This window comes from Haemaphysalis longicornis, unplaced genomic scaffold, assembly GCF_048455015.1.
Source record: "Haemaphysalis longicornis isolate Haplotype H1 unplaced genomic scaffold, Haemaphysalis longicornis Haplotype H1 scaffold_4, whole genome shotgun sequence".
In the NCBI taxonomy this organism is placed as follows: domain Eukaryota; kingdom Metazoa; phylum Arthropoda; class Arachnida; order Ixodida; family Ixodidae; genus Haemaphysalis; species Haemaphysalis longicornis.
The window spans coordinates 5,255,043-5,278,156 of NW_027526361.1; the positions used below are offsets into that span (position 1 = coordinate 5,255,043).

At 47.8% G+C, this 23,114-nt stretch overlaps 2 protein-coding genes across 5 annotated transcripts in view; both read left to right on the forward strand.

Moving 5' to 3' along the window:
* LOC144178154 (uncharacterized) overlaps window positions 1-18,816 on the forward strand; it is a 30,439-nt gene extending 11,623 nt beyond the window's left edge. For all 4 annotated transcript variants that reach the window (XM_077705729.1, XM_077705732.1, XM_077705730.1 and 1 more), the window contains exons 5-8: window positions 3,763-4,224; window positions 5,007-5,423; window positions 8,659-9,138; window positions 15,199-18,816. In XM_077705729.1, the coding sequence (XP_077561855.1) occupies window positions 3,763-4,224; window positions 5,007-5,423; window positions 8,659-9,138; window positions 15,199-15,486 (1,647 nt within the window). In that variant the 3' untranslated portion in view covers window positions 15,487-18,816. The remainder of the gene's footprint in view (window positions 1-3,762; window positions 4,225-5,006; window positions 5,424-8,658; window positions 9,139-15,198) is intronic.
* Window positions 18,817-20,948: 2,132 nt separating this feature from the next.
* On the forward strand, window positions 20,949-22,854 carry LOC144178156 (uncharacterized). Its single transcript, XM_077705733.1, has 4 exons — window positions 20,949-21,181; window positions 21,342-21,555; window positions 22,217-22,313; window positions 22,384-22,854. The coding sequence occupies exons 1-4, from the start codon at window positions 21,142-21,144 to the stop codon at window positions 22,576-22,578; spliced, it is 546 nt and encodes a 181-aa protein (XP_077561859.1). The 5' UTR covers window positions 20,949-21,141; the 3' UTR covers window positions 22,579-22,854.
* Window positions 22,855-23,114: the final 260 nt, after the last annotated feature.

Consider the following 23,114-nt stretch of genomic DNA (forward strand, 5'->3'; position numbering starts at 1 on the left):
TTCCCAGTTGCTTCTCTGCCTGTGGAAGCAGTGTTGTGCTCCTGTGACCACTGGGGCACTGTTGATAAGTTTACCAGCTGAACACATAAAGCCCGTGTCCAAGCGGGTAGCACCTGCACTGGTGAACATATCGGTCATTTCCTTCTACTACGTAATGTAACGGGTGTACTTTTTCAATCTGTGTCATTCATGTCTTACCGTATTTGCACGTAAATAACGCGACCTCGAATATAACGTGAGGGGGGCACTTTTGGCTCTTCCGAAAATGAAAAAAATATATATACCTTATGATTACAACGCAAAGTAATGCGAAGCTGTCATGAGGCCCACCGGCCTCGCGTGCAAGCTCTCTCGTTTTGAGTTGCACAATCTCGGCGTTTACAGGCAAAAACTGGCCGCGACATTCGCGGATGAATTGTGCCAGGTCATTGTAGAGTTTACGGTAGCGGCCATTCGTGGGTTTACGGAACGCCTTATGAGTCGGTGCGGCTTGAAAGGTGTGATCACGACACTTCCTCCCACCTCGAATGCTTGCCTCGCTTAGTCCGAGGTGCCGTGCCGCACTTGAATTTCCCTGCTCTTGGGACAGCAGGATCATCCATTTGTTAAATGCGGTGGTGTACTGATTTCGCTCGTTCACTGCAGAGACTCGGAAGGCAGAAGCAAATACAAACAAAACAATGCACAATGAGGAGTCAACGCTGCGCTGCGTGCGCTTTAGCTCTCGTCTCCGGACCAGACTGCCTGGTCATGTTATCACTACCAATGTAGCCAATGGCGTTCCCGGGAGAAGCCGGCGCCGAAGTTGACACCCGGCAACAAAAATCCAAGGGCAGAGCAGAGGGTTTGCGGCTCATGTTCCAGGTATGATAGTACGAGGTGTATGCCAGGGATGAAGGTATTTGAGGAAGGGAAGGCGAGAAAAAAAAGCTTGCACTATATTCGAGCAGAAATAGAACACTAGGGGCGTTTTGGAAGCACGAATAGCTGGAGAAAAATTCGCGTTATATTTGTGCAAATACGGTACTTTTTCTGTCAGCTGTGCTACGTGGCATCATTGTTCTATCTACTCGGTCATGTATGTTGCAGGATAAATTTTGTAGCAGCCGTTATGCTTCCTCAAAGGTGCTGGAGAGGCAAAATCTTTGCCAATGATTGTAAGGTCAAACATCAATTCCATTGGCTTGCCTTAATAACTTCCGCCAGGCTTTACTGAAAGTGCTGCGTACCCAGTGGCATACAGGGGAATGGGTGAAGGGACTGAATTTCTGATGAAGGTTATTTGATTTTGCCCAGACAGAACAGTTGTAGCTTTCTGCATTTCTGGGGCCCTGTTAGTAAGCTCTTAATAGGGCTGTACAGTATCTCTTCAGCAAAGCGGTACTTGAGGCTGTAGCATAATTAATTTCGCACCATGAGGCCCTGCAGGCACCTGCTCACCCGGAGCACCATGCCGCATTAGTCTGCAGCTTCAGCATAACAGCCCCCATTGTGGAGACTCGGCGTATAGCCAGATTTGGGTCCACTGTTAGCTTGTGGAATCGTGCACTTCCCGCCGCACCTGCTGCCCAGTTCTCGCTCACGGTTGTGCCCCGAGCTGGTGTGTTCCCCGTGCCGGTGCCCTCCTCCACCCCAGCCGGCCTCACTTTTCCTGCTGAGAAACGCTGCGTTCTTGCCTCGTCCTGCGTCTGCCTCTGTGTGTGCGTCACATTTCACTGTCAGGAGAACGCCTGCGAACACTGGTTGCATAGGAAGTGTGCTCTGCGTCCTTTGCTACTCTCGTTTGTTCTCGAGCTTGTTTCTTTTCTCTCTGTCTTGTTTCCACCTTGGTTTGGAATTGGTGAAGGGCTATTGTTCGATGAGCCAATGCTTTTACAAAAACTGTCTGGAAGAAAAGCTTAATTTTGCCAAGTAGCCTTCTGCCGTTTACATAACTGTGATGTTCAGCCTGATCAGTGTACTTCCAGATTCCATTTGCAACTGTGTTCTTTATAGGCTGGATTCTGTGCACTGTAAAATCAGCAGAATGCGTAAGATAACATCTTAGAAAGCTGCTTCTAATTCCTGATTTTTATAGTGCAAACAACAAAAGAATGAGAACGCTGTTGTTTTCTTCGCTGTTAGGCTTATGAGGTTGTTCAGTATTTTAAGTGGTCGGGTTTCTTGTGTGAAGTCTTGCAAGGCAAATGTTACTTTTTCTTTTACTTGCCTTTTTTCTTCAGAAATTGCACATTAACAATGAGCTGAATCAGGTGTGCAATACATTTCTAATTCTGAAAAAAATGTGTAAGAAAGGAAAAGCGCACAACAGCAGCAGTTAAGTGTCTTTGTCTGAAAGTATTTGTGTTTTTGTCTTGCTCTTGCCTAAGCTAAGCTCATAAACTTGGTTCCAAAATTTGAGCTTCCTTATATCAGCCTCAAAAAAACACAAATTTTGGTACAAAGCTCAGCTTAGCTTAGGCAAGGGCAAGACAAAAACGCACTTTCAAAGACTGACTGACTGACTGATTGATTGATTGATTGATTGATTGTAGGGTTTAACGGGCCAGTGCAACGCATGCAATGAGGCGCGCTGTAGTGGAGGGCTCCGGATTAATTTTGACCACCTGGGGATCTTAAACGTGCGCCAAAATTTCGTACACACGGGCGTTTTTGCTTTTCGCCTCCATCAGAAAAGCGGCCGCCGCAGCCGGGAATCGAACCCGCGACGCCTTAGCCACTGAGCCACCGCGGTGGGTACTTTCAGACAAAGACGCTTGACTGCTTCTGTTATGCACTTTTCCTTCTGAGGTGATGAGGAAGATGTGCAAATATTTTCTCACTATTGTCAGCTTTATTTGCTTCTTTGCGACTGTGGGCTCCTTGCTTATGCCCCTGCTTGAAGGGACAGACAGCCGATTTTTGTCGAATAAGTTTTCTTTATCCCAAACGAAAGGGCATCACTTAAAACACCTTACCCCGAAAAGGTTTTGCTGATAGCACCGTAGGACGTTTCAAATGGAATTTTCAGATTTACCAGCCATACGTGTCCCGCCTAAAGAAACGCTGGCAACCATCACAGTGAGCCGTGCGGAAACGCACTTTTAACTGCACGCGAGGTAAAAGGAGGTACTTGAAAACTTGCCCCTGGTTAAAATAACAATAATGTGCAGCCTTTCCTATTCGTTCATACTGTTTCTGAATCATGCGTTGAAATCAGCGAAGTTGCATGGGCACAACATTGTGTCACGTTAAGACACTACTTGTCACCAGCTTTCAGACTTGAGAAATTTTTGTGCAAAATTAAAATTATTTCTGCCTGCTTATTTAAAATTTTCTTGCGGTTACCCCGGTATATAAAAGGGTGACTTTCATATAAGCTAGACGACATGCAGTCCACAAAAATCGGTTGTCTGTCCCTTTAACTAGGGAAACAATGTGCGGAAATAGCTGCCAAGTGCACCGTTTTGTGTTGATAGTGGGCAAGCGTAGTCCACACATGTGGGCGTTCATTTTTCACAGGCTACAGCAGATGTAGAAACATATATATGCTGAACAAAACTGAAAATTAAGGGTTTCTGCAGAAGCTGAACTGCTACCCAGAAGGCTGAAAAGTTTGATGGTAGTTTACAACGATCCCGACGTCGTCACGCGTTCTGAGAGTAGAGGTTTTGACTTTCCGTTACCCTGGGAGGAGTGCTTATTTAATTTGAGAGGCAGCGTGCAGTGTGAAGAGAAAGCCCTCTCCCCAGTCTCTCCTTTCAATCTGGCCAACACTTCCAGGGTGGTGAAAACGAAGAGGAATGTGTGCGCACAGCCAACGGGGACTGCAACGAGCAGCCGGCCAGTGAAGAAGCGACAGTGGTTGTGGGGGTGGAAGAGGGCCCAGTGAAGAACCTGGACGCCGTGAGCGAGCTGATCAAGGCGGCCCAGGTGGAGCAGGAGCTGAAGGCGGCTGAGGCCGTGGAGCTGATGAAGGCCGCGGAGGCCGAGCAGCAGGTCAAGGCGGTCCAGGCCGAGCAGCAGCTGCAGGCGACCAAGGCCGATCCGCAACAGAGGCGCCGCAAGCGGCTGATGGGCGCATCGGCGGTCGGAGCTGAGGCCGGCGAGCTGGACTGCCAGGTGTGCGGCAAGCAGTTCACCAAGAAGTACTACCTGCAGCGCCACCTGCAGATGACTCCCTGCTCGGGCCTGCCCCCGCCCGCACACCCGTGCGAGGTCTGCGGGAAGGTCTACTCCCGCAAGGTGAGTCGGCGAGCATGGCCGCTCTATTTTGTTCTTTAGTGCTTGTGGGGTCCCATCTGTAAAGAAACGCCCTCTCTGTAATTGTATGGAAAGAGATGGAGACAGGGGAGGAGCTTTCCTCCCTGTTTCTTCAATGCAGAATACTTTTCCAATGTGCACTTTGTCACCTGAATTTTAACGATTATTTCTTGCATGCCTGACATTTGACAGCACTTGTTCACACACACATGCAAAGCGGCAAAAGGAAGTCACGCGCCTGCTGCTTTGTAATGACGAAAAGGGGAAGTGAAGCTGGAGAAAACAATATGGGAATGTGTGCATTCACAGAGTCCCCCGGTGTTTAGTGGAACTCTGTGAGCGTGGTGCTTTAAAAACAAAGGTGGAATTCAGTTTCTCGTTGTTGCCTGCAAAGTTAATTGTGGATGTCCACACATAAATACCCATTGTATGTGCAGCAAGTAACGGGCATACTACTGCCGTGGCTATGTTTGTTAATTGGGATGTTGATACATGGCTGTGCTACTCCGAGCAAGGGTTCATTGCCGATACCTTGAGAAGCCTTTGTAACGGGGGTGTGCAAGTGCATGTGGCTCTGCAGAGACGCTGTATTGGTGCTACTGTACTGAAAGATACTTGCCGAAGAAGGGTAGCGTACTGCTCCAATCATCTGATATTGCAAAAGAATGGCGAGTGGACGTTCCAGTACAATTTGAAACGGGACACGTGGGCATGAACCGCAGCAGCCGTTGCTCACGCATATGCCTCCTTTTTTGTTCAACAAGGACAACCTGCGGGAGCACCTGCGGGCGCACGCGGGCGAGGTGACCCGGCGGAAGAAGTACAAGTGCGAGCACTGCGGCAAGACGTTCCACGGCCTCTCGCTGCTCGAGATCCACATCCGGGTGCACACGGGCGAGCGGCCGTTTGCGTGCGAGTTCTGCGCCAAGGGCTTCCCCTCGGTGACCGCCATGAACAAGCACCGGCGCATCCACACGGGCGAGAAGCCCTACTCGTGCGCCGAGTGCGGCAAGCGCTTCTCCCTCAAGGGCACCCTGAACCGGCACATGCGCATCCACACGGGCATCCGGCCGCACAAGTGCCCCTACTGCGGCAAGGAGTTCATCCAGGGGGGCGGCCTCAAGGCCCACCTCTTCCACCACACGGGCATGAACGGCTTCAAGTGCTCCGAGTGCGACAAGGTGCGTCCCTTCGGGGGGTGTGGTGAACTCTCGGTCCCCAGCAGCAGCTGCAGGGTGGACAGATCGTCGCTGGAACTCGGTCGAATGAGGGCAGCATAGCTGCGCGATTGGAGGAGGGCTCTAGAGCGAGCAGCCCCTGTGGGTGGCATAACATTTGCGCGATGGCTTTTCCCTCTAGTGTATGCAGTCTACGCCCGTTACAACAGACCCTCTTGATCCGGAAAAAAGGTGTCTGCTGTGTCCGAAGTATGCAGTAACTGGAAAGGGGGGGTATATGAGCGTAAAGTCGGAACTTTGACCAGTATTGCAAGTAAATGCTACAGCCAATTTGTTCCTTCTGCATGTCATCAGCACCTCTGCACAGCGTTCGCACGGGAAAATAATTGCCTAACACTGTTTTCGAAGCTTAGCACTGGCACTTCGAAAAGGCCGAGCACATGTGGTCGACTGCATAGAGTCGCAAACTAAGCTGAGCACACTAAGCCGAGCGTTTCTATTAACGATTTTCTTTTCAATTGTATTTTTATGTCTGGACTCTGCTGGCAGCGTTCTCTTCTTTTTTTTCTTCGTTCTTTGTCCTTTTTTTTTACATTTTATGTTTGCCTTCTTCCTCCCGTACACTAATGTCTAATATTCACCACTCATCAACGTAGTCACCCCTCATCTGGTGTAGCAAGCCTTGTCCCAGCAGGGCTGACCTCACCAGTTCACATTAAAGAGCATTCTCTCTCTCTCTCTCTCTCTCTGAGCAAATAAAGCAAGAATATAACTAGTAGCAATTACTAACCAGCTATAATAATCGGTCAAGGCCAGCAGAATTAGCCAGGCTCTCTTCAAGCCCTTTGTGGCGAGGCAGGTTTACGCAAAACTGCTTGTCAAACAATTCTGATTTCTGCGTGACGTTCCCCGTAAGCAGCTTCTGCATTTGTAATCATCCTAGTCTGATCAGTAAAACAGCTGATACGAAATAGTCTGATGAAGGGCAGCTGTGAAATCCAAAGTCGGACCAGTTAGACTGCGTGTGGCCAGAGGCAGTTTGCACGCAATGGATGGGAACCATAGCCCCTGCTTGAGGCGTTTCTTACCTTTTCATTGAATGGAACTGGAATGGTGCATGTGGGGGAGTCATAGTGTTGAAGGAGGGGAGCATTGCAAAATTGGGCACACTGAGAAGAAGGAAATGATAACACGGCATTTCCTTCTTTTCGTGTGTGTCCAATTTTGCGTTGTTCCCCTCTTTCAAAACTATGTACCAACTTGCCCAAGCCTCAATCCTGGGAATCATAAATGCCGAACATCACTGAACCCAGGTTTTTTATTACATAAAAACTGACGATGGCAGACTCTACCTCTGGGTACGCCACTCGCCGGGTACGCGAATTTGAAAATGGTGTTCTTCAATCTCACTGGAGTCTCATTTTTCGGCAGCGGCCTTGTTCTTGTCGGTCGAGCAGACCGTCCGCTTGGACAGGCCCATACTTCTGGCAATGACATTGTGTTTTTCACCATGTTCAACAGTGTTAATTATGCTTAGCTTATCCGACAGTGGAATCAGCTGCCCTGCTGACCATGCGACTGGCCGCACAAAAAATGACCACCAACACTGGCTTCGCTTGGCTGCGCCAATGACCCGTTCTATGCCAACAATGTTGCCAGACAGTTTCCTCAACAAATAAACGAATGAAATGCATGTCGGATTTTGGCACTGCGGAATTCCGCTATTAACATTCAGTGAAAACAATTTCCACTTAAAACTTGGTCTGCTGTAGCTGATAGTCTGCTATAGCCGGGTTTGTTATGAACGGAGTGGACTCCACTTAAGGTATAAGGCCAAGTGCTGGGGAAATTTAAAAAAAAAACAATAAACAATGCAGATTTTTGGTCTACATCATAAAGCACACTTTTTAGCCCCATGGGAGCCTTATAAAGGATGTCCTGTTTTTGTTTATATATTTTTTATTCAGAAATTGTATTAAATGTGGGTCTCACGCCAACACTCATAACTCTTATTAAACTCCATGAAAACACACAATATTTGGTGGGGGTATAGGGAAGGCTTTGGCCTGTGCAATGAACCAAAATTAATGATAGGATGAATCCTTGAAGCTTAGTGAGGAAGTAACCAAAAAACTGAACGTTTCAATTGTGTGTGCCTTGGTGTAAAAGGTGGCCATATAAAAACTTGTGGCTTGATTTTAATTCTTGTGGTTCATTGCACACCCAAATGTGAGGAAGAATTGTGCAAAGATTCGCTAAAAAAATCTTAATTCGGAAAAAAGTTATGAATGTTCGCGTGTGGAGAGAGAGAGAGAAGAAATCGCCAAAAAATTGGTTCTGAAAAAATCAACAAAAAAGATTTCCAGCAAGAGCAGCGCTTACATAAGATGATCACGAGAGCTGAAATTCCCCACATTTGTCGCTACTTCCTTCTTGGGTCTTGCTCGTGTGGCACCTCGCCTTTTTTTTTTTTTTTTTTCTAGCTTGCTTTGCAGTATCAGTGCTCTGGCAGGATGCCTTTGCGATGCAGGGCTGATCATTTGTTTTTTGGTATTTGGTTTTTCGTTTTGCGAGTCTTTGCACTCTAAACTTCCCCATACTTCGGCTGCCTGCGAGAAAAACTAAGCAACAGAGAGTAAGGGTGCGAGAGAGTAAGCGCATTCACCAAACAATCCAAAGCTCCTTTGACGCACACACGAAGGCTCCAGAACGTAAACAGCACGTGCGCAACATTGTGCATCTGCCTGGTGCGAAGTTTGATTTTAATTGATAAATAAAGCGTTGAAAACACTATTAGCGCATCATTACATTTTTGTATGTGGTACAGTTGTTAAATAACAAGCCAAGAACTCCAAACCAGGGCATTTTTGTGTTGCACACAAAACTGGCAGTTTTGGTTTCGGTTTCGTAGATGCCGAGTGGGTTTACATTTTTTATGTATCCTTTGAAAGAAACTGTGCAGGAAGAAACTTTTTTCAGCAAAATGATGCTACTAAGTTCCACATTTAACGAAGGGGAAAACTAAATATTGACATTTAAAAAAAAAATTGCGATTTTGGCTTGGCCTCACACTTCAAAATGCGTGGGGACTGAAGAAACCAACAGAAAGGGCCTGTTGTAACGGGAAGTGTGTTGCTGCCGGATGCGCTGTAACGAGCATACGCTGTACTAGCATGGAGCTCACAATATGGTGAGGGGCACCTGCTTATGATGCCCCCCCTTGTGCGTGCCTGTGCAGGTGTTCAACCGCAAGGCTCGCCTGGACCTGCACATGCGCTACCTGCACCTGAAGGAGAAGCCGCACGTGTGCGAGGAGTGCGGAAAGGGCTTCACGCGGCGCGAGGACCTGACGCGCCACTCGGTGCTGCACACAGGCGAGAAGCCGTTCCAGTGCCCGACGTGCCACAAGCGCTTCGCCATCAAGCCCTCGCTGAAGATCCACATGGTGACGCACACCAAGGAGGAGCCCCGGTCGTGCCACGAGTGCGGCCGGGCCTTCATCCGCAAGGACTGCCTCATGCGGCACATGCGCAAGCGCCACCGGGACCTGCTCGACCGCATCCTGCTGGACGAGGAGGACGACCGCTTCGCCCCCACCCCCGTCCTCACCCTGGCGGGGGCCGCCACAGGGCTCGCGGGGCCCGCAGGGGGCGTGGCTGGCATGGAGAAGATGGCCGGCGCGCCGCCGGGCACTGTGGCACGCGTCCTCTCCGAGCAGGTGGGTGCACCCCTCTCACTGAAACCTCTTTGGTTCCGGAATAAGGTCAGGCGGGAAGGCGGCGATAACTAGATGGCGACAAAGAAAACTATTTACATTAATTCTACAAAACGTTATTTACAAAATGAAAGCATTTGCCTGCCAAGGGTGATCTACCCTTGTGCAGGTATGCCCTAGGCCGTAAAAACCCTTTACGTGCACTGAGCACAGAGGCTCGCTGCTCTTGCATTAGCTTCTCAAAGCTACAACCAAGTCATCCCCCAAATTTGTGACTTCGCGTGCTGTGTGCTTCGCGCAGGAGATCCAAATCCGATTGGTCGGCCACCCCTTCTAATGAACCAGCTGTGAAGCCATACGCTCGATTGTCGAATTCCCAAATTCCACTCCTCTCCTACAGTGGTGGTCGCTGGAGAGAGGAAAGATGCTGGCAGGGAATGTTTTCCCGCCCGCGCAGGGCTTTGCTGCTCCAAGTGCATCGCACCCTGCGAACGTAATGTAGAGCAACGATGAGTCGCGTGATGGCATCACAGGTGTGCGGCCAGCAAACCTGTGACTAAGGGTTCATCATCCTCTTGAGAATGTGTCATCCAGAGGCGCTGTGGACGCCACTAAGGGCGGCTTGTGCAACGAGCGGGCAATGACCCTCGAGCGCGCGCCTTCAGCTCGCATCTCCATGGCCCTATAAGTCAGCAGCCCTGCACTCTCCTTTTTCCTTAGTGAGTGCGGGACGTGTGCATACGCTTCTGGGCTAGCTTTGTGCCTTCGGTCCACACTTAGAGCAAGGTATTGGAACAAGGAGTGGGGTCGTGCTTTGTAACGGACAGTCACAGGTGCTCCCTACGTTGGTGCACAGCAGGGCGAGCATTGCAGTCCTGCCCTACCACTACTCACAAGGGACAATGGTGGGTGCAGAATTATGTGATCTCCTCAAAAGAGAAAGTAACTTATTCTCTGAAGGTTTCATAGATTTTCCTCCTGGGGGTGCTGTTGGTGACTCCCGCATTGTTAGATTTGTGATTTGAGCAAAGGACAACACAAGACGTGTCCTGCACTGCATTCCACCTTTTAGGGGTGCAATCTTTTTTTTTTTCAAATTTACAAGTCTCACCAGCTGGCACTAGTGGACTCTGTTACACCCAATCTTGAGAAACCAGGAAAATATTTTCAGCTTACCAGGAGTGCAAATTGACAAAATGCAAAACTTGCTGAAAATTCTGAGTGGGTATCAGACTGTGAAAAGTGACGAAAAAAATCGTTCAGATTTTTCAGATTGCACGTGTTATATTGTATATTATGTGCTTCCAAAGTTTCCCTGCCGAAAATGATCGCGATGTGCCAACGAAAAATAGTTATGTCAACCGCGATAAATATATCCTCAAGATGATGAAAACACGGCAATTTTTGCAGCGCTGTATCTCTGGAACGATGCCACCAGGCGCCACCATCTTCGTCTGGTCAGATCGGCCGAACTTCCGTTTTCCGGTCGCTCCTTTTGTCATCGCTCAGTCACAAACGCACAAACAGCAGAAAAAGGAAGACAGTGAAACGAAGCAACCGAGAGATTCTAACACGCGTTTGGCTGTCCGGCCGTGTTCGCTGAAACTGCTCTCCTGATTGGGCGTACAACAGAAACATGGCTGCCGGACTGCCGTGCATTTCATGCGCACTGCACACCGCCGATGTTTTCAAGGTTTCCCTGGTAGGCTCGGCTCCAGTTTACTAATTTCATCTGTTGCGGTACTGAAGAGGGACGTTATTGTTACCGCGGTGGTAATGCTGAGTATCATGCGCCAGACAGGGAAGTGCGCGGCTCGAAAGATGCATCGAAAACGTGCCTGCGACATTGCCGTTGTCCGTTCTTGAGTGGGAAACGCGGTGCGTGCATGTACAATCGGGGTTTGTAAAGTGAACTTTTGGACGCATTGCGATGTTATGAAACACCGAGTTACTGCTGTGTTTCACACTGGGCTCGCGAGCTTTCGGAATGGAGTGAGAGACTTGCCAGAAGTCGTGGCACACACTGCATTGCTGCAGCATGTTCAGGCCATGGCCGATAGCAGGATCGGTTGCTATTGCACGCGAGTAATAATGACTGATGTATGCAAAGTGAATTTTAATTGGAAAAGCAAAGTGGCTAAACGTAGCAGGGTTACTTGTATTACGGTTGTGGTGAACGTTTGCATAGGGGATTGGAAGCCGGGGGGAGGGGGGGGGCTGCTGAGATGATAGCACTGGTGATGTCATTATGTTAGAGGGTGCACTAATGTGCGTCTATCTTTAGATCAGCAGCAAATAGGAAGAAAAGAAGCTGGGGGAGGATACCGCAAGGGAAGTGCATTCATGCTGTCAACGATGCCGCGGTGGGTCGGCCCGCATTGCAGCGCATGCTTCCTCGTCGGCAGGTCTCCATATGGACGGGCGATTTGAGAATTATAAGTGTTCGCACTATGCACGATGTGCGGTGGTGACGTACGATATGAGTAGATTAGATCGAAAACGTGCTTATCCCACTTAGCCAGGCACATGCACGTCACAGGACGGTGTGGTGCATTTCTTTACCAGCTCCTTCATTGTAACTCATTTCACGCTATGCAAATCGCCCTGCAGCCGATTTGATTACAGCAATGAAGCAGTGACATAACAAAATACAGTAAACGTTTACAAGTGTGGTGCGCGATTGGCATTTCAGCCCTTGTTGCCAAAAAGTGACGGTGCGTTGCCAACAGCATAAAAATTAAAGCAACGTTCTGGCTTTGCTTTTGTTCAGTTTTTCTGCCCAGTGCCGTCTGTATCCAGAGGATTTCGTAATTTTCCCATCACTTGATTTCAGCAAACTTGCGATGCTCGTGTTAAGCGACAAGTGAACTACATTTTAAAGGGTCCCTTTTTTTTTCACATGCTCAATCGATAAAACTGTTGCCTGTAGTAAAACTTCACCTGCGATTTTCTCAGCTTCCCTTTTTCTGCATGTGTGCCTAGCCTTACAGAGGTTTTCAGTTGTTTTTTTTTTTTCCAAAAGGATTTCTACAAATGTTATGCCGTTGAATTCAGGATGAAATGCATGCTGATGCTATTTTAATTTCAAACTGCATGCTGATGCTATTTTAATTGGCTCAGTGTGCCACAAATAAATGTTGTGAGTAGTAATGAGCTCATTAGGTTTCCTGAAAACTGTACGTGGCGTAATTAAGACTAATTTTATCCAGGAAGCTACCTTTACATGAATATAAATAGCATCAGCATGCATGGCAGGTGTTAACTCTTTCGCTACCTCAGAAAATTGACCAATTTTGGGGGGTCCAAGAAAACATTTTTTTTCTGCTAAAAAATTATTTAGGCACTAATTGCAGGAGCACAAAATGCAGATTATTTAACGGCCTTTCCAATAACGCCAGTTTTTTAAAGGTTTTCATATATCATAGTTGTGAAAAAAAATATCAAAATCAAAAGTTTTGTCAAGTTGTAGAAAAAAATGATAAAAAAGGAGTTGTGTATATCAAACCACCGGTAGTAGAAAAAAAATAGAATATACATTTTGCAGGGAAACATTTCAAAAACACACCCTAAAAAAATGTCGACTTGCGCGGAACAGTTTTTCAGATATAAAAAAAAAATGTTAGCACGCACGGTGCTCGTGTCATGCGGTGAAGCCCAACCTCTAATTCAAACTGTGCAATTTTGGGTGGTTCCTTGGAATAAATCTGGCGGTTTGACGTTATCAGAGGCACCAATTTGCCCCACATAACGTAAAAACATCTTGTCAATGGCTGACTTTGCATTTACAGCGAGCACAATATTTGGGACAAGCACGCGATGCAGAAAAAAACATGCATGAAGTTGAAAACGGAACGCCGTGGCTGATGTTTGTTGTCGTTCACGGTCAGTTATCTCTCAAAACATAAAGCTGAGCTTTATTATCATCTTCTTACTCGCAATTGTAGCCTTGCTCGCAAAAATGAGGTGCGATGAGCTAGAATCGTCCCCTGCGATCTTTGGCCGAGTAGCAGTCGCGCGCTAAAAAAGATCAGCACAACGAGCCTCCTCTATTGCAGCGCCACCTAACATTTTTCAAATGAAACAGTACAAAAACTTATCAGAGACTCCGTCCGAATAGACAGTTCAACTAAGCAGCAACATTAGACACCCGGATATACCCTCGCATGAAAACGAAACTGGAAGGCGAACAGCTGGCAGTGTAAGGCCGGTTTGAAGCGCTGTCCTCGGCGGAACAGATATCTGACGACTGGGTGTGACCTTTTCACTTGCATCTGAAGTTCTTATCGCAGAAATCGGGTTAGGGTGGGGGGAAATGAGGAGCGGCGTGCTTTGTTCGAGGATCAGTCGCGGACGCTTCAGGCGCCATGGCAGTTAGCCTTGAAGTTGGGTAACTGCGTAGTTGCGCTAAATATGAATTTCGGGATGCAGAAACGAAACCGAAACTGTTGTAAACTGTTTGGGAATGGTCCTGGGGTAAGTAGAACTACCAGAGTACTTAGGACAACTTGCGCAAAGGCAATAAAACTGCCTAAAATCATAAAGTAGCTTTGCAACCAGGCACTGCTTGACATTTTCAGCCGATTTCTGGGATTATTACTGTCAGAGCGTGAACCTGACGATTGAAAATCGTTTGCTAGTTCCCCATTCACGCCCTGATAGCAAAAAACAAGCGCTGGTGCAGAGTAATTACGAGTTGCACGCATTCTTCGTTGGTAGCCTTGAGGCGCGATGACCACGCCCCTTTTCCACAACCAGGTGATTCAAAAGCGTGTCAAAAATCACGTTTCCGTTGCAAAAATGAAAACAAAACTGATTTTGAAAGGCCATTTTCTGATCTAACTCCGAACAGCTTTACTTGTTCGAGAAACGCCTGGAACGCTATGAAAAGGCGCTCCCAAAAGTATCGATCAAATTGATCGATTTTGATAGGCGCGGTAGCGAAAGAGTTAAGCTACACATCTATACAATTTTTTTTTTAATTTGAATAAAAAGCCTCTAACGGCCCGGCCCGTAAAAAACTAATTAGGGTCCAGGATTTTCTTCATAGCTCAAAAAATAGTTATACCATTTGAAAACAAATTAGTAATTTGAAATGAGGAAGACAAAACACATATGCACAGTGATTCTCATTATCACAGACCACTTAATAAAAAAGTTCATTTTAAGACCAGCATCTCCCCTTAAAAGCCAAAAGTTCTGTTTACGTGTTGATTCCCTGCTGGAAAAAAACTATCCAACAAAGTTTCACTACAATTCCATTTAAGCGATGCAGAGTTAATGTGCTTTCATGGCTTTTAAGGTGAGTGCAGGCAGTGTTTGAGAATGAACACTAAAGTACGATTGGCAAAAGTACCTCATCTGGATCAAAAACCAATATATTTGCGAAAAATTTGGTGACAGAGGTTTCCAAGCCTACGTTGTCGAGGGTCATTCAATAGAAGCATCTTTAGTGTACATGACAGCTTTTGCGTGGCTCGGGAATCGTCTAGCTGCCTCGATGACGCTCTCAGTGGCAGCCTTTCCCTGTCCTTGTACCACCGGGAACGCTTGCTGGCCTCCGCCGCTAATCGCTTCTCCTCTTGCACCTCGAGCCATTTCTTTCCTGTGCCACACTCGAAGCATTCTGTCACTAGTGGGAAGCGCATTTGAGCGCGCTGTGTCATGCTTAGTGGAAAGCGCAGGGCAGCTGTCCTAGTTGTAATCCAAATAGATTACATATAAATGCTGCCTAATTGGGGCGCAGGGCTGCAGACAAATGCATTTTCTGATAATGTTCTCAGTTACCTGCTGCCCCTTTGTTGTATGCAATTGGATCTTGTTAAGTGAAGCCAGGAGGAACCAGCGTAAGTGCGCACGTGTAGAATGGTCCGGTTTGTTGAAAGGGACGGCATTATTTGCTGTGGAGTTATTTTTGCAATGCCAGAGAACTGTTGACGATGTAGTTTGATTTCAGCGATGTCTGTTCGGTGCGAGTCAAATGTGTCCTTGAGGCAACTGGCACGAGGGCTTTGTAATTGAGCTCGGTTCCATGATGCTGTGCCCTTCCTGTGCTCCCCCGCCCAGGCACTTTGCGAGAGCATTCGCGAGCTGCTGGGCCTCCTGGTGGATGAGCCGACACTCAAGGGCTTTGGCTACCCAGACAAGCCTGTCGATGAGCTGCTGGAAGCAGTGATCCGGCGCTGTGGCCACAGCCCCGCCAGCCCCGACGACTACAGCTACATGGACCGGCTGCGTGAAAACTCCAAGCTGCTCTTCACGGTGGTCATTGATGACAACGCCGTCAAGACGCTGCTCAACAACCAGACAGTCGACGAGGTCATCCTGCACGTGCTGCGCCTCGCAAAGTCCTAGTTCCCGCCCCCCCCCCCGTGCCTGCCGGACGAGCTCTGCCCGAGGGTGCACAGTGGCGAGGATAAAAGGAGGGAGAATTTTGCAAGCGTTGACACTTCACCTTGAACCAGGGCGTTTCAACCTTCATCCCAAGATGTTCAAGCCGTTGACGTGGTTGGGGGAAACCTTGGTTTTGTGCAGGTATTTTCGGCAACAAGATGGCAGGCAGTCGTGGTGCTGGAGCCGGCTAATTTCGGTTTGGCTGCTGTCATTGTGGATCCACCTTTTGTTCATTGTGTCAGTTTGAGTGGAGATTTCCAAGAGCAATGAACCTTCACATTTGCGGTATGCAGCTAGAGGTTTGTGGACCACCAGTTAGACGTTACTCAAGCCAGGGATGGCGCCTCTGTTTGTGTGGGCTGCACAGTGTATTTGCTTTTGTGCACCCTTGTTAAGACTCGTCCGAAACTTCCTCCGCCGTTACCTTCTCTTTTGGCCTTCCTCTCCTAAGTCATGCTTTTCCCCCTCGCTGTGTGAAGGCCCTGCTCAACCTGGATTGGGCAAGGTGAACAGCCAGGAATGTTGAGGCGCTGTGTCTTGCTCCATGGCATCCCAAGTGCAGTGTGCTGCGGTGCCGTGGTGCACACTTGGATTCCTTCGTTCAGTCGTGTGGCTCACTCGGCAAGGTTCAAATTTTTTGCATGCAGATTGCATTTTACTTAGGGCTGCCGCTCATTTCGGTATTCAACAAGAGAGACCACAAGATTTGATCTTCATGCGAAATTTGAGTGTGGGAGGCAGTTGTTCAGACTGAAAAGAATAGAGTGAGTGCATTGCAGCACCCTGTGTACCATTGCGTCCTCTTGAGAACATGCCGGAGGACAAGAGACGTAGAGGCACGGAAGATAGCCCAAATCACTGAGGAGTGCTGCACCTTTTTTCAGTTTCATGCCGTTACTGGAATTAGTGGCGTCGTGTCAAGTGAGGAGTGAAAGAGCGGTGACAAATGGAGTCAAGGTGGTGAGAAAACTGTGCCCCATATCCACAGTGCCTGTGCATCGTGCGAGAGGTGTTTATTTTTCGTGCATTTCAAATGCTATACTTGCGTGTAACCAGATGCATGAGAGAGTAACCGATGCTATAGAGGTCATTAACAAGCTGAGGTAGCCTCGCAATTTAACACAGTGTGGTGGCATTTGAGGCCAGATTGTGCTGCCCCAGAGAATGAGTCCCGAGTCCTGGCTTCACACGTGTGGGAGCTTGACAATGGCTGCAGATGGTGCCTTTTCGAGTGTTTAGGGCTCACTTTTCAATCGCAGAAGTAGGAAGGCAGTAGTGTACATAGCTGAGTCAAGTGCCTATTTTTGGTGTAATAAGGATCTCTTCTTTGTGAAGTCCTATTGTGGCCCACTCCTGTGCAGAGCCAGTTGCAGGTGTCATGAGGCAGAAGGTGGAGAATTGCTGGAGGAATACCTGACATTGTTCTGCTGTATGAGCGAAAAAGTTGTTGCGTTTTCCTTGAGCATTTTCTAAAAACGTAGCTTTCGGTACTGCTTTTTCTGGGATCCAAAGAAGGCATGTTCCATTGCTGCTTTCTTTGCATTGAAATTTGGTAGCACACAAGTTGTGAGCCCTGTAAATGCCGAGTTAAGGTTATTGTTATATGTTAGGGTTAAAGCCTGTTCAAAGGCTCCAAAGTTGTTAGTGAATGGGATTTCTCAGAAATGGATGAATGCTGTGGACGCCATCACTAACCTATGCTCACACGGCCCACTTCCCAGAATTCAAGTGCCTGTAATATTTTAGATACATCGGTTTAGCCCGCACTTGAACCTGAGTGCTAAAGGGCAAACGCTTTTTTATGCCAACTGTAACAGTAACTGAGAATAAAGCCTGAAAGCCACAATGTTGGGTCAGGCAGTTATCTGTGTGCATAATATGGTTGTTACTCATCCCTAGTTTCCCATGGCTGCTTTTGAGGTACCTGCTAATACATTCAAGTAAATAAAGTGCCTTTCACCCTAGTTCTCACCAGGAGACCAGCAACAAGATAAAGAAATGAAATGCAATTATTTGTGTAAATTATTTGATCATGTTGACCACTGTCTCCAGTGGCACTTTGGTAATTCTGATACAGTTTGTGCAGTTTCTCTTTTACTTTTTTAGTGTCAACGTAGCAAAAAAAAAAGGATGCTGGGTGATGTGCTGATAAATCAGATTGCCCAAGCTGCAGGTTTCGTTCGATTTGTCTGGTGCTCCCTGAACCACTTGAGGGTCACCAGTATGCACCGCAATTCTGCAGTTGGTCTCTGGCACATTCCCATGCCTGATCCGCATTCTTGAAATGAGTAGCGGACTGAAGCGATGAGTGAACTAGGCCAGCACAGGCAAATTAAATTAATTGGACCGATTGAGCGCAGTTGGGGTTTTTTTCTTCCTTCAAGGTAGTGTTTACATCTGCTGTTGCATGCAGGTAAGGCGCCACATTAGCCTTCGTTTTTGCTGCCTGCCTTCGGTCTCTCTGTTGGGAGCAGTGATAAGCCAAGCAGTGCCTTCTCCCATTTGTGCCCAAGTGCTCTCACGGGACAGCGGGGGGCCAGCTAACCCTTGCACCAGCTGCTCTACATTTAGCCAGTGCCAGGAAATGTTTACATTCCGCCGTCATTCTGCAGTGTCCTTTCCACGTCCTGGCTGCAGCTCTGCTTTGAAGCGCTGATAGTTGCCTTCACATTGCTGTCCTCGAGTCTATGGCTGAAACAGGGGTCCTGCAAATTGTGCTTTGTACCACCATCCCTGTGGCAAGTGCGCATAGCTGAGATTGAAAGCTAGGAGCAAGGTTCTGCGGATGATTCTTTAGGTAGAAACATCTCGGCTTTAGAGAGCATTACAAACAGAATGCAGGAGCATTTGCAGAGCCTCGCCCAAGAACTCTGAACGAAATGGAGCAGTAGCTTTCCAGTCAGCGCTTTGATTTCTTCCGCTTGCTTTTTCCCCCCATGTGCAGCCACCCCATTGTTCATCATTAGCAATACAGATATCTTAGCATTGTGTAGTAACTCCTGTCATGATGTAAATACATTTAGTTTATTGGACGTGGTATTGTCCATTGAGAAGCCTGTACGTGCCTTATTAACCAGTGTCTGTTTTAAAATGTACAACTTGAGCAATAAGACGTGGATGGGCTCTGTTGATCGTTCTCATTGATATAGTGTCATTTCATGTGCCACTTGGATTTCTTTCTTTTCCTTGAGTCAAGAGTTTTGGCATGCGTACAAATGTTGATTTTTCGCATGTACCATCATTCATACTTTGATGTGTGGAAAATATATATACCCAAAGGGTGCACTCTTCGCTTCTGGTGTATGCGTTTTTTTCGGCAGTAAGAACCAGCTCAACCAAATGACTCGCTAAAACGCGATGCATCCATTTTCAGCTAACACAGGGTTCATGCGGGTGCTTGAAAAACCTTTCAACTTGAAAAGCTTGTTTTGAAGGCCTTGAACATCCTGAAATATTTAGACCCTTGCAAATCCTTGAATCTCTTAAACTTTTGTCTAATCATAAATTCAACATGATGCTACATAAGGCTTGAGTGAATGTTTCTTGTTTGGTTGGTCTTAGCAAATAAAAGTTCGCATTTTGTAACACTGAAAATTCTTATCCTAGTAACTACAAACAATGATGAGGAATTGTCGAAAACTGAAATGTTGCTGGGCTTTCTTTTCACAAGGAGAGCTGTCATCAGACAAGTCCCCTGGCTTTAGCCGTGTTCCCAATCTTAGATTTTTCACGATTTCTAGCCTCTTTATCCTAGTAACTACAAACGATGAGAAATTGTCAAAAGCTGAAATGTTGCTGGGCATTGTTTTAACAGGGGACCTGTCATCAGACAAGTCCCCTGGCTTTCCTCCATCTTCCTTTGAACGTCAATCTTTTTTAGATTTTTAACAGTGTCGTCCTTGAAAATCCACACAGTGTGTCTTGGAAAAACTTGAAAAGCCCTTGAATTTTTGTTCTAAATGAGCGCAAACCTTGCTAACATGTTAGATTTCACGAAAAAAGGGACGGACGTGCCAATGTTGCATTAGTTCCTCGCATCAGGTGGAGCAGCGGTTTTGGTGTCGTGAAACAACCATGTGCACTTAATGAACTGGTTCAGCCGCACAGTGCGGTGAAGGATCCCAGGTACTGCCCCCCTCACCAAGTGCCTGTGCAGCTAGCACTGCCAAGGCCGCAGTGCATTCTACTCCCCAAAGGTCAGTCTACATCCGCTGCATTGGGCTACAGCTACCACGAAACATCCATGTTAAGAGCTGGTTTGAACATATTGCAATTCTTTGCACGAGCCGCTAACTTTAGGTAGTATGTTTCTTGCAGTGATACTCAGGGGTGGGGGTGCAAGCAATTCCAAGAATACAGTGTGTAAAGGCTACATCTCATGTTCCCACAAAAGAATGGTGATATGGCTGCTGCTAGGGTTACTTGCACAAAAAACGTCATGAGCACTACAATGTGCCCACGCCATCTTGTGGCGCCGTAAAAATTCTGTGTGTGGCATAGAGTTTCTTGGTAAGTAAGTGTGTGGGGCTCTGTGATGATGATGTCTGAAGCAAAAGATGTGACATGCTTGCATTCATGGAGGAAAAAAAAGCTTAGGAGAGGCCCCCAGCTATCCCCGCGCATTGGCAAAAGTGTGGAGGAAGTCACGTGTTTTCGGCGGCCATTGGAAGTCGCGTTAGCAACGGCGTCCTAGCAACAGCCCGCCCGCCGTTCGCCAGTCGCCAGTCATGGAGGAAAGGCAGCGCCTGCCTTGTCGTCCGATTGCGAAGATTGCTGCTTCGCTTTGCTGCGCTGTGGTCTTGCGGAACTCGAAAAGGATGCTGCGAGTGGCGACAGCTGCGCCGATGTGAATAAATATGTCATTTAATTTCTACTTGCAAGTGCACCTTGTACAGCGTCAAGCTATTGCTCCGGTCGCGATCACGACGCGCCTATTGAAGTGCAGATATCAGGGGCGGTATTCTCGTAACTGTCCCTTTTGAAAACGTCCCTTTTGCGTCCCTTTCGTCGTGACGTACTTCCGGTTAAGCAGTGGACCTTTGATTCAAATACCGTAACTGTTCTTGCAAACACATTTTAAAGAACTGAAACCGTATCAGAGTATCTTTTATGTGTTTATTGTTCCGCGAGCGAACCAACAATAAGGCGACGAAAAATCGTCTGCTCCAAATCGTCTGCTCCGAGTAGCCACGGCTCATAGCTCCGCCGTGCTTGCATAGCGTCACATCCGGGTGTTCGCTGTTAGCCTATCAGGACTCGCTCAAAAGGGATACTTTTGAAAGGGACACAAAAGGGACAAAACACGGGAATACCGCCCCAGGTCTCTTCGATTTGGCTGCACTAGTTGCACCAGTTCAAGGGGTGCAGCACCGTCGTCCTCGTTTTGCCGGTGCCGCGCGCGCCCTCTGCGCTTCCTTCCTCGTTTTGCCAAGGTGCAGGTACAGTGCAGGCCCACCTCGGCACTAGTTCTCGGTCGCCGTGCACTCGCCGAAAAGGAGGTGCCGGAATAGTGCAGCATGGCGTACGGGCCGCCCAACGCGTAGCAGACGACGCTGCGCGTCGTTTGACGGCGTGGAGAAGGACGTGTACCTCCTTCACAGCCCGGACGGGTCACCCATGCAGGGCGACAGCGGCTGCTACCTGTACGAGGCGTCCGGTAAGCGTTGTTGCATGCCGGCGATAAACGCGTGTAGCGTTCAAGAGCGGTTTTATTTTTGGTCGTAGCCATGTCGGCCTCGTCGCGTTGCTTTGGGTCGCAGTTCGGGATTTCTCAAAGGCTGTGCCGACTTTATACATGCTGGTGTGTACTTTTGCAGACGGGCAGCACGTAACGTTGCGGTTCACGGCAGCCGGCGATGAGAATTTGCCCCCTCCGGCGCTACCGCCGACGTCTGCCTGCAGTGACGGCGATGATTGTGCAGCCGCACTGGCTGAAAATGAGGGGGAACTGTGGAGCGCCCGGAAAACGAAGTTCTACATCGCCCAGTACACCGCGCTCAAGGACTTGGTGGGAAAGACCAGAACACTCTGGTATGTTATCCTTTGTGTGCAGAATTACATTCAGGATGCCATAATTTCTCCCCGCGCTAGATCTCTGAACGCAGTAGCTGCTAATGAACTGTACAGGGGCGCTGGCATTGTCGCTCGAATTTCTAGTTCCAAGCAATTTAAAATTATTCACAGAATGCTAGCGTTCACACATCTTTTCCTCCTGCTTCGAGTGCTTCAAATATGTGACAGCTGAAATACTAATATCCTGATAGAACGGCACTTTATAGCAGCGCATGTTTACTAAGTTATAAATAAAACGTTGTGCACCCCTAGCATGCGACTCGTGTAAGTCAAGTGTTACTTTACTTTACCCATACATTACTTCAGCTGTGCTTTTCTTTTGTGTTTAGGACAAAAAACAGCTCTGGATTAAAATAACAGAGCTCATCAACAAAGAGTTCCTATGCAATATGGCGGCAACCCAAGTGGAAAATAAATGGAAGAGTTTGTACCGATCATATAATGCAAAAAAAAAAAAAATAACACTTCAATACTTCCACTGGCCGTGCCCCCACAAGTTGCGCACACGAGGAGTAAGTTGGAATTATTTATTGAACTATTCAACAGTTCTGGCATCCCTCATACCCTGAGTCACCTCGAGACACCATGAACCTGTTTAACCATTGAAATGTTCTTACAGGGAGCTTGCCGCAGTTCTAGAGAAGGAACATAGCATAAACCCAAGGATCCTTTTGGAGCCTGGGAAGGCAATCCTACCAGGAGGGAACCCACCCAGGGTAATTGAAAATTGCATTGTGTAAGCAAAGTGCTGTCTGTTGGCGTTACGTTTATCCACAACTTCACCAGGGCCAGCACTGCAGCCGAAGGACCTTGAGGGTGGAGGAGATGGACCTCCTGAGGACTTGTCGGTGCACAACAAGGGGGGCCCTGTACCGAAGAGAGTGCAGCATAGCAGGTCGCAGCTTGGTCCACTCTTGGAGACGCTCCAAAAGATGGGGGAGGCCAAAGGGAAGCAAGAGGAGGCCAGGGAAAAGGCCATAAAGCCGGCCAGCAGTGGCAAGAGGCGAAGGCAAAGCGCCACGAAGAGCGAATGCAAAAATTCGACCGCCTCATAGATCTGCTTGCGACAAAGGACAAGTGAAACAAACAATAAAGACGGCGTGTCAGGACTGCACACTTTTTAATTTCATGCAAATGTTTCTTCTAGCAGTGCCAACTCTGTTTTCATGCAAATGTTCTCTATGCACATGGTTTGCACATGATGTGAACACCACCCTTTTTCAGATAGTTCCCAGCCTTTCACAGTGGATGCAGTTCAACAACATAGCAGTTTCCGTGATGTCGGATATGTGCTAACACAAGGCACTTTCATGTCGACTTTGCGTTGGCAGGGCAAGGGTGTCCACAATTAGCACTGCTCTTTAGCAATGCAATCTCTCAAAGCCTGAGCGTAGCCTCGTTGGTTGCAGTCGAAGTCCCCTTCGGAGGCGTCGTTGCCCACATCATCATCACAGCGCAATGACGTCAGCTCCTGCAGGAAGTCTGTCGTCGTTGCAGAAGTTGTGCAGAACGCACGC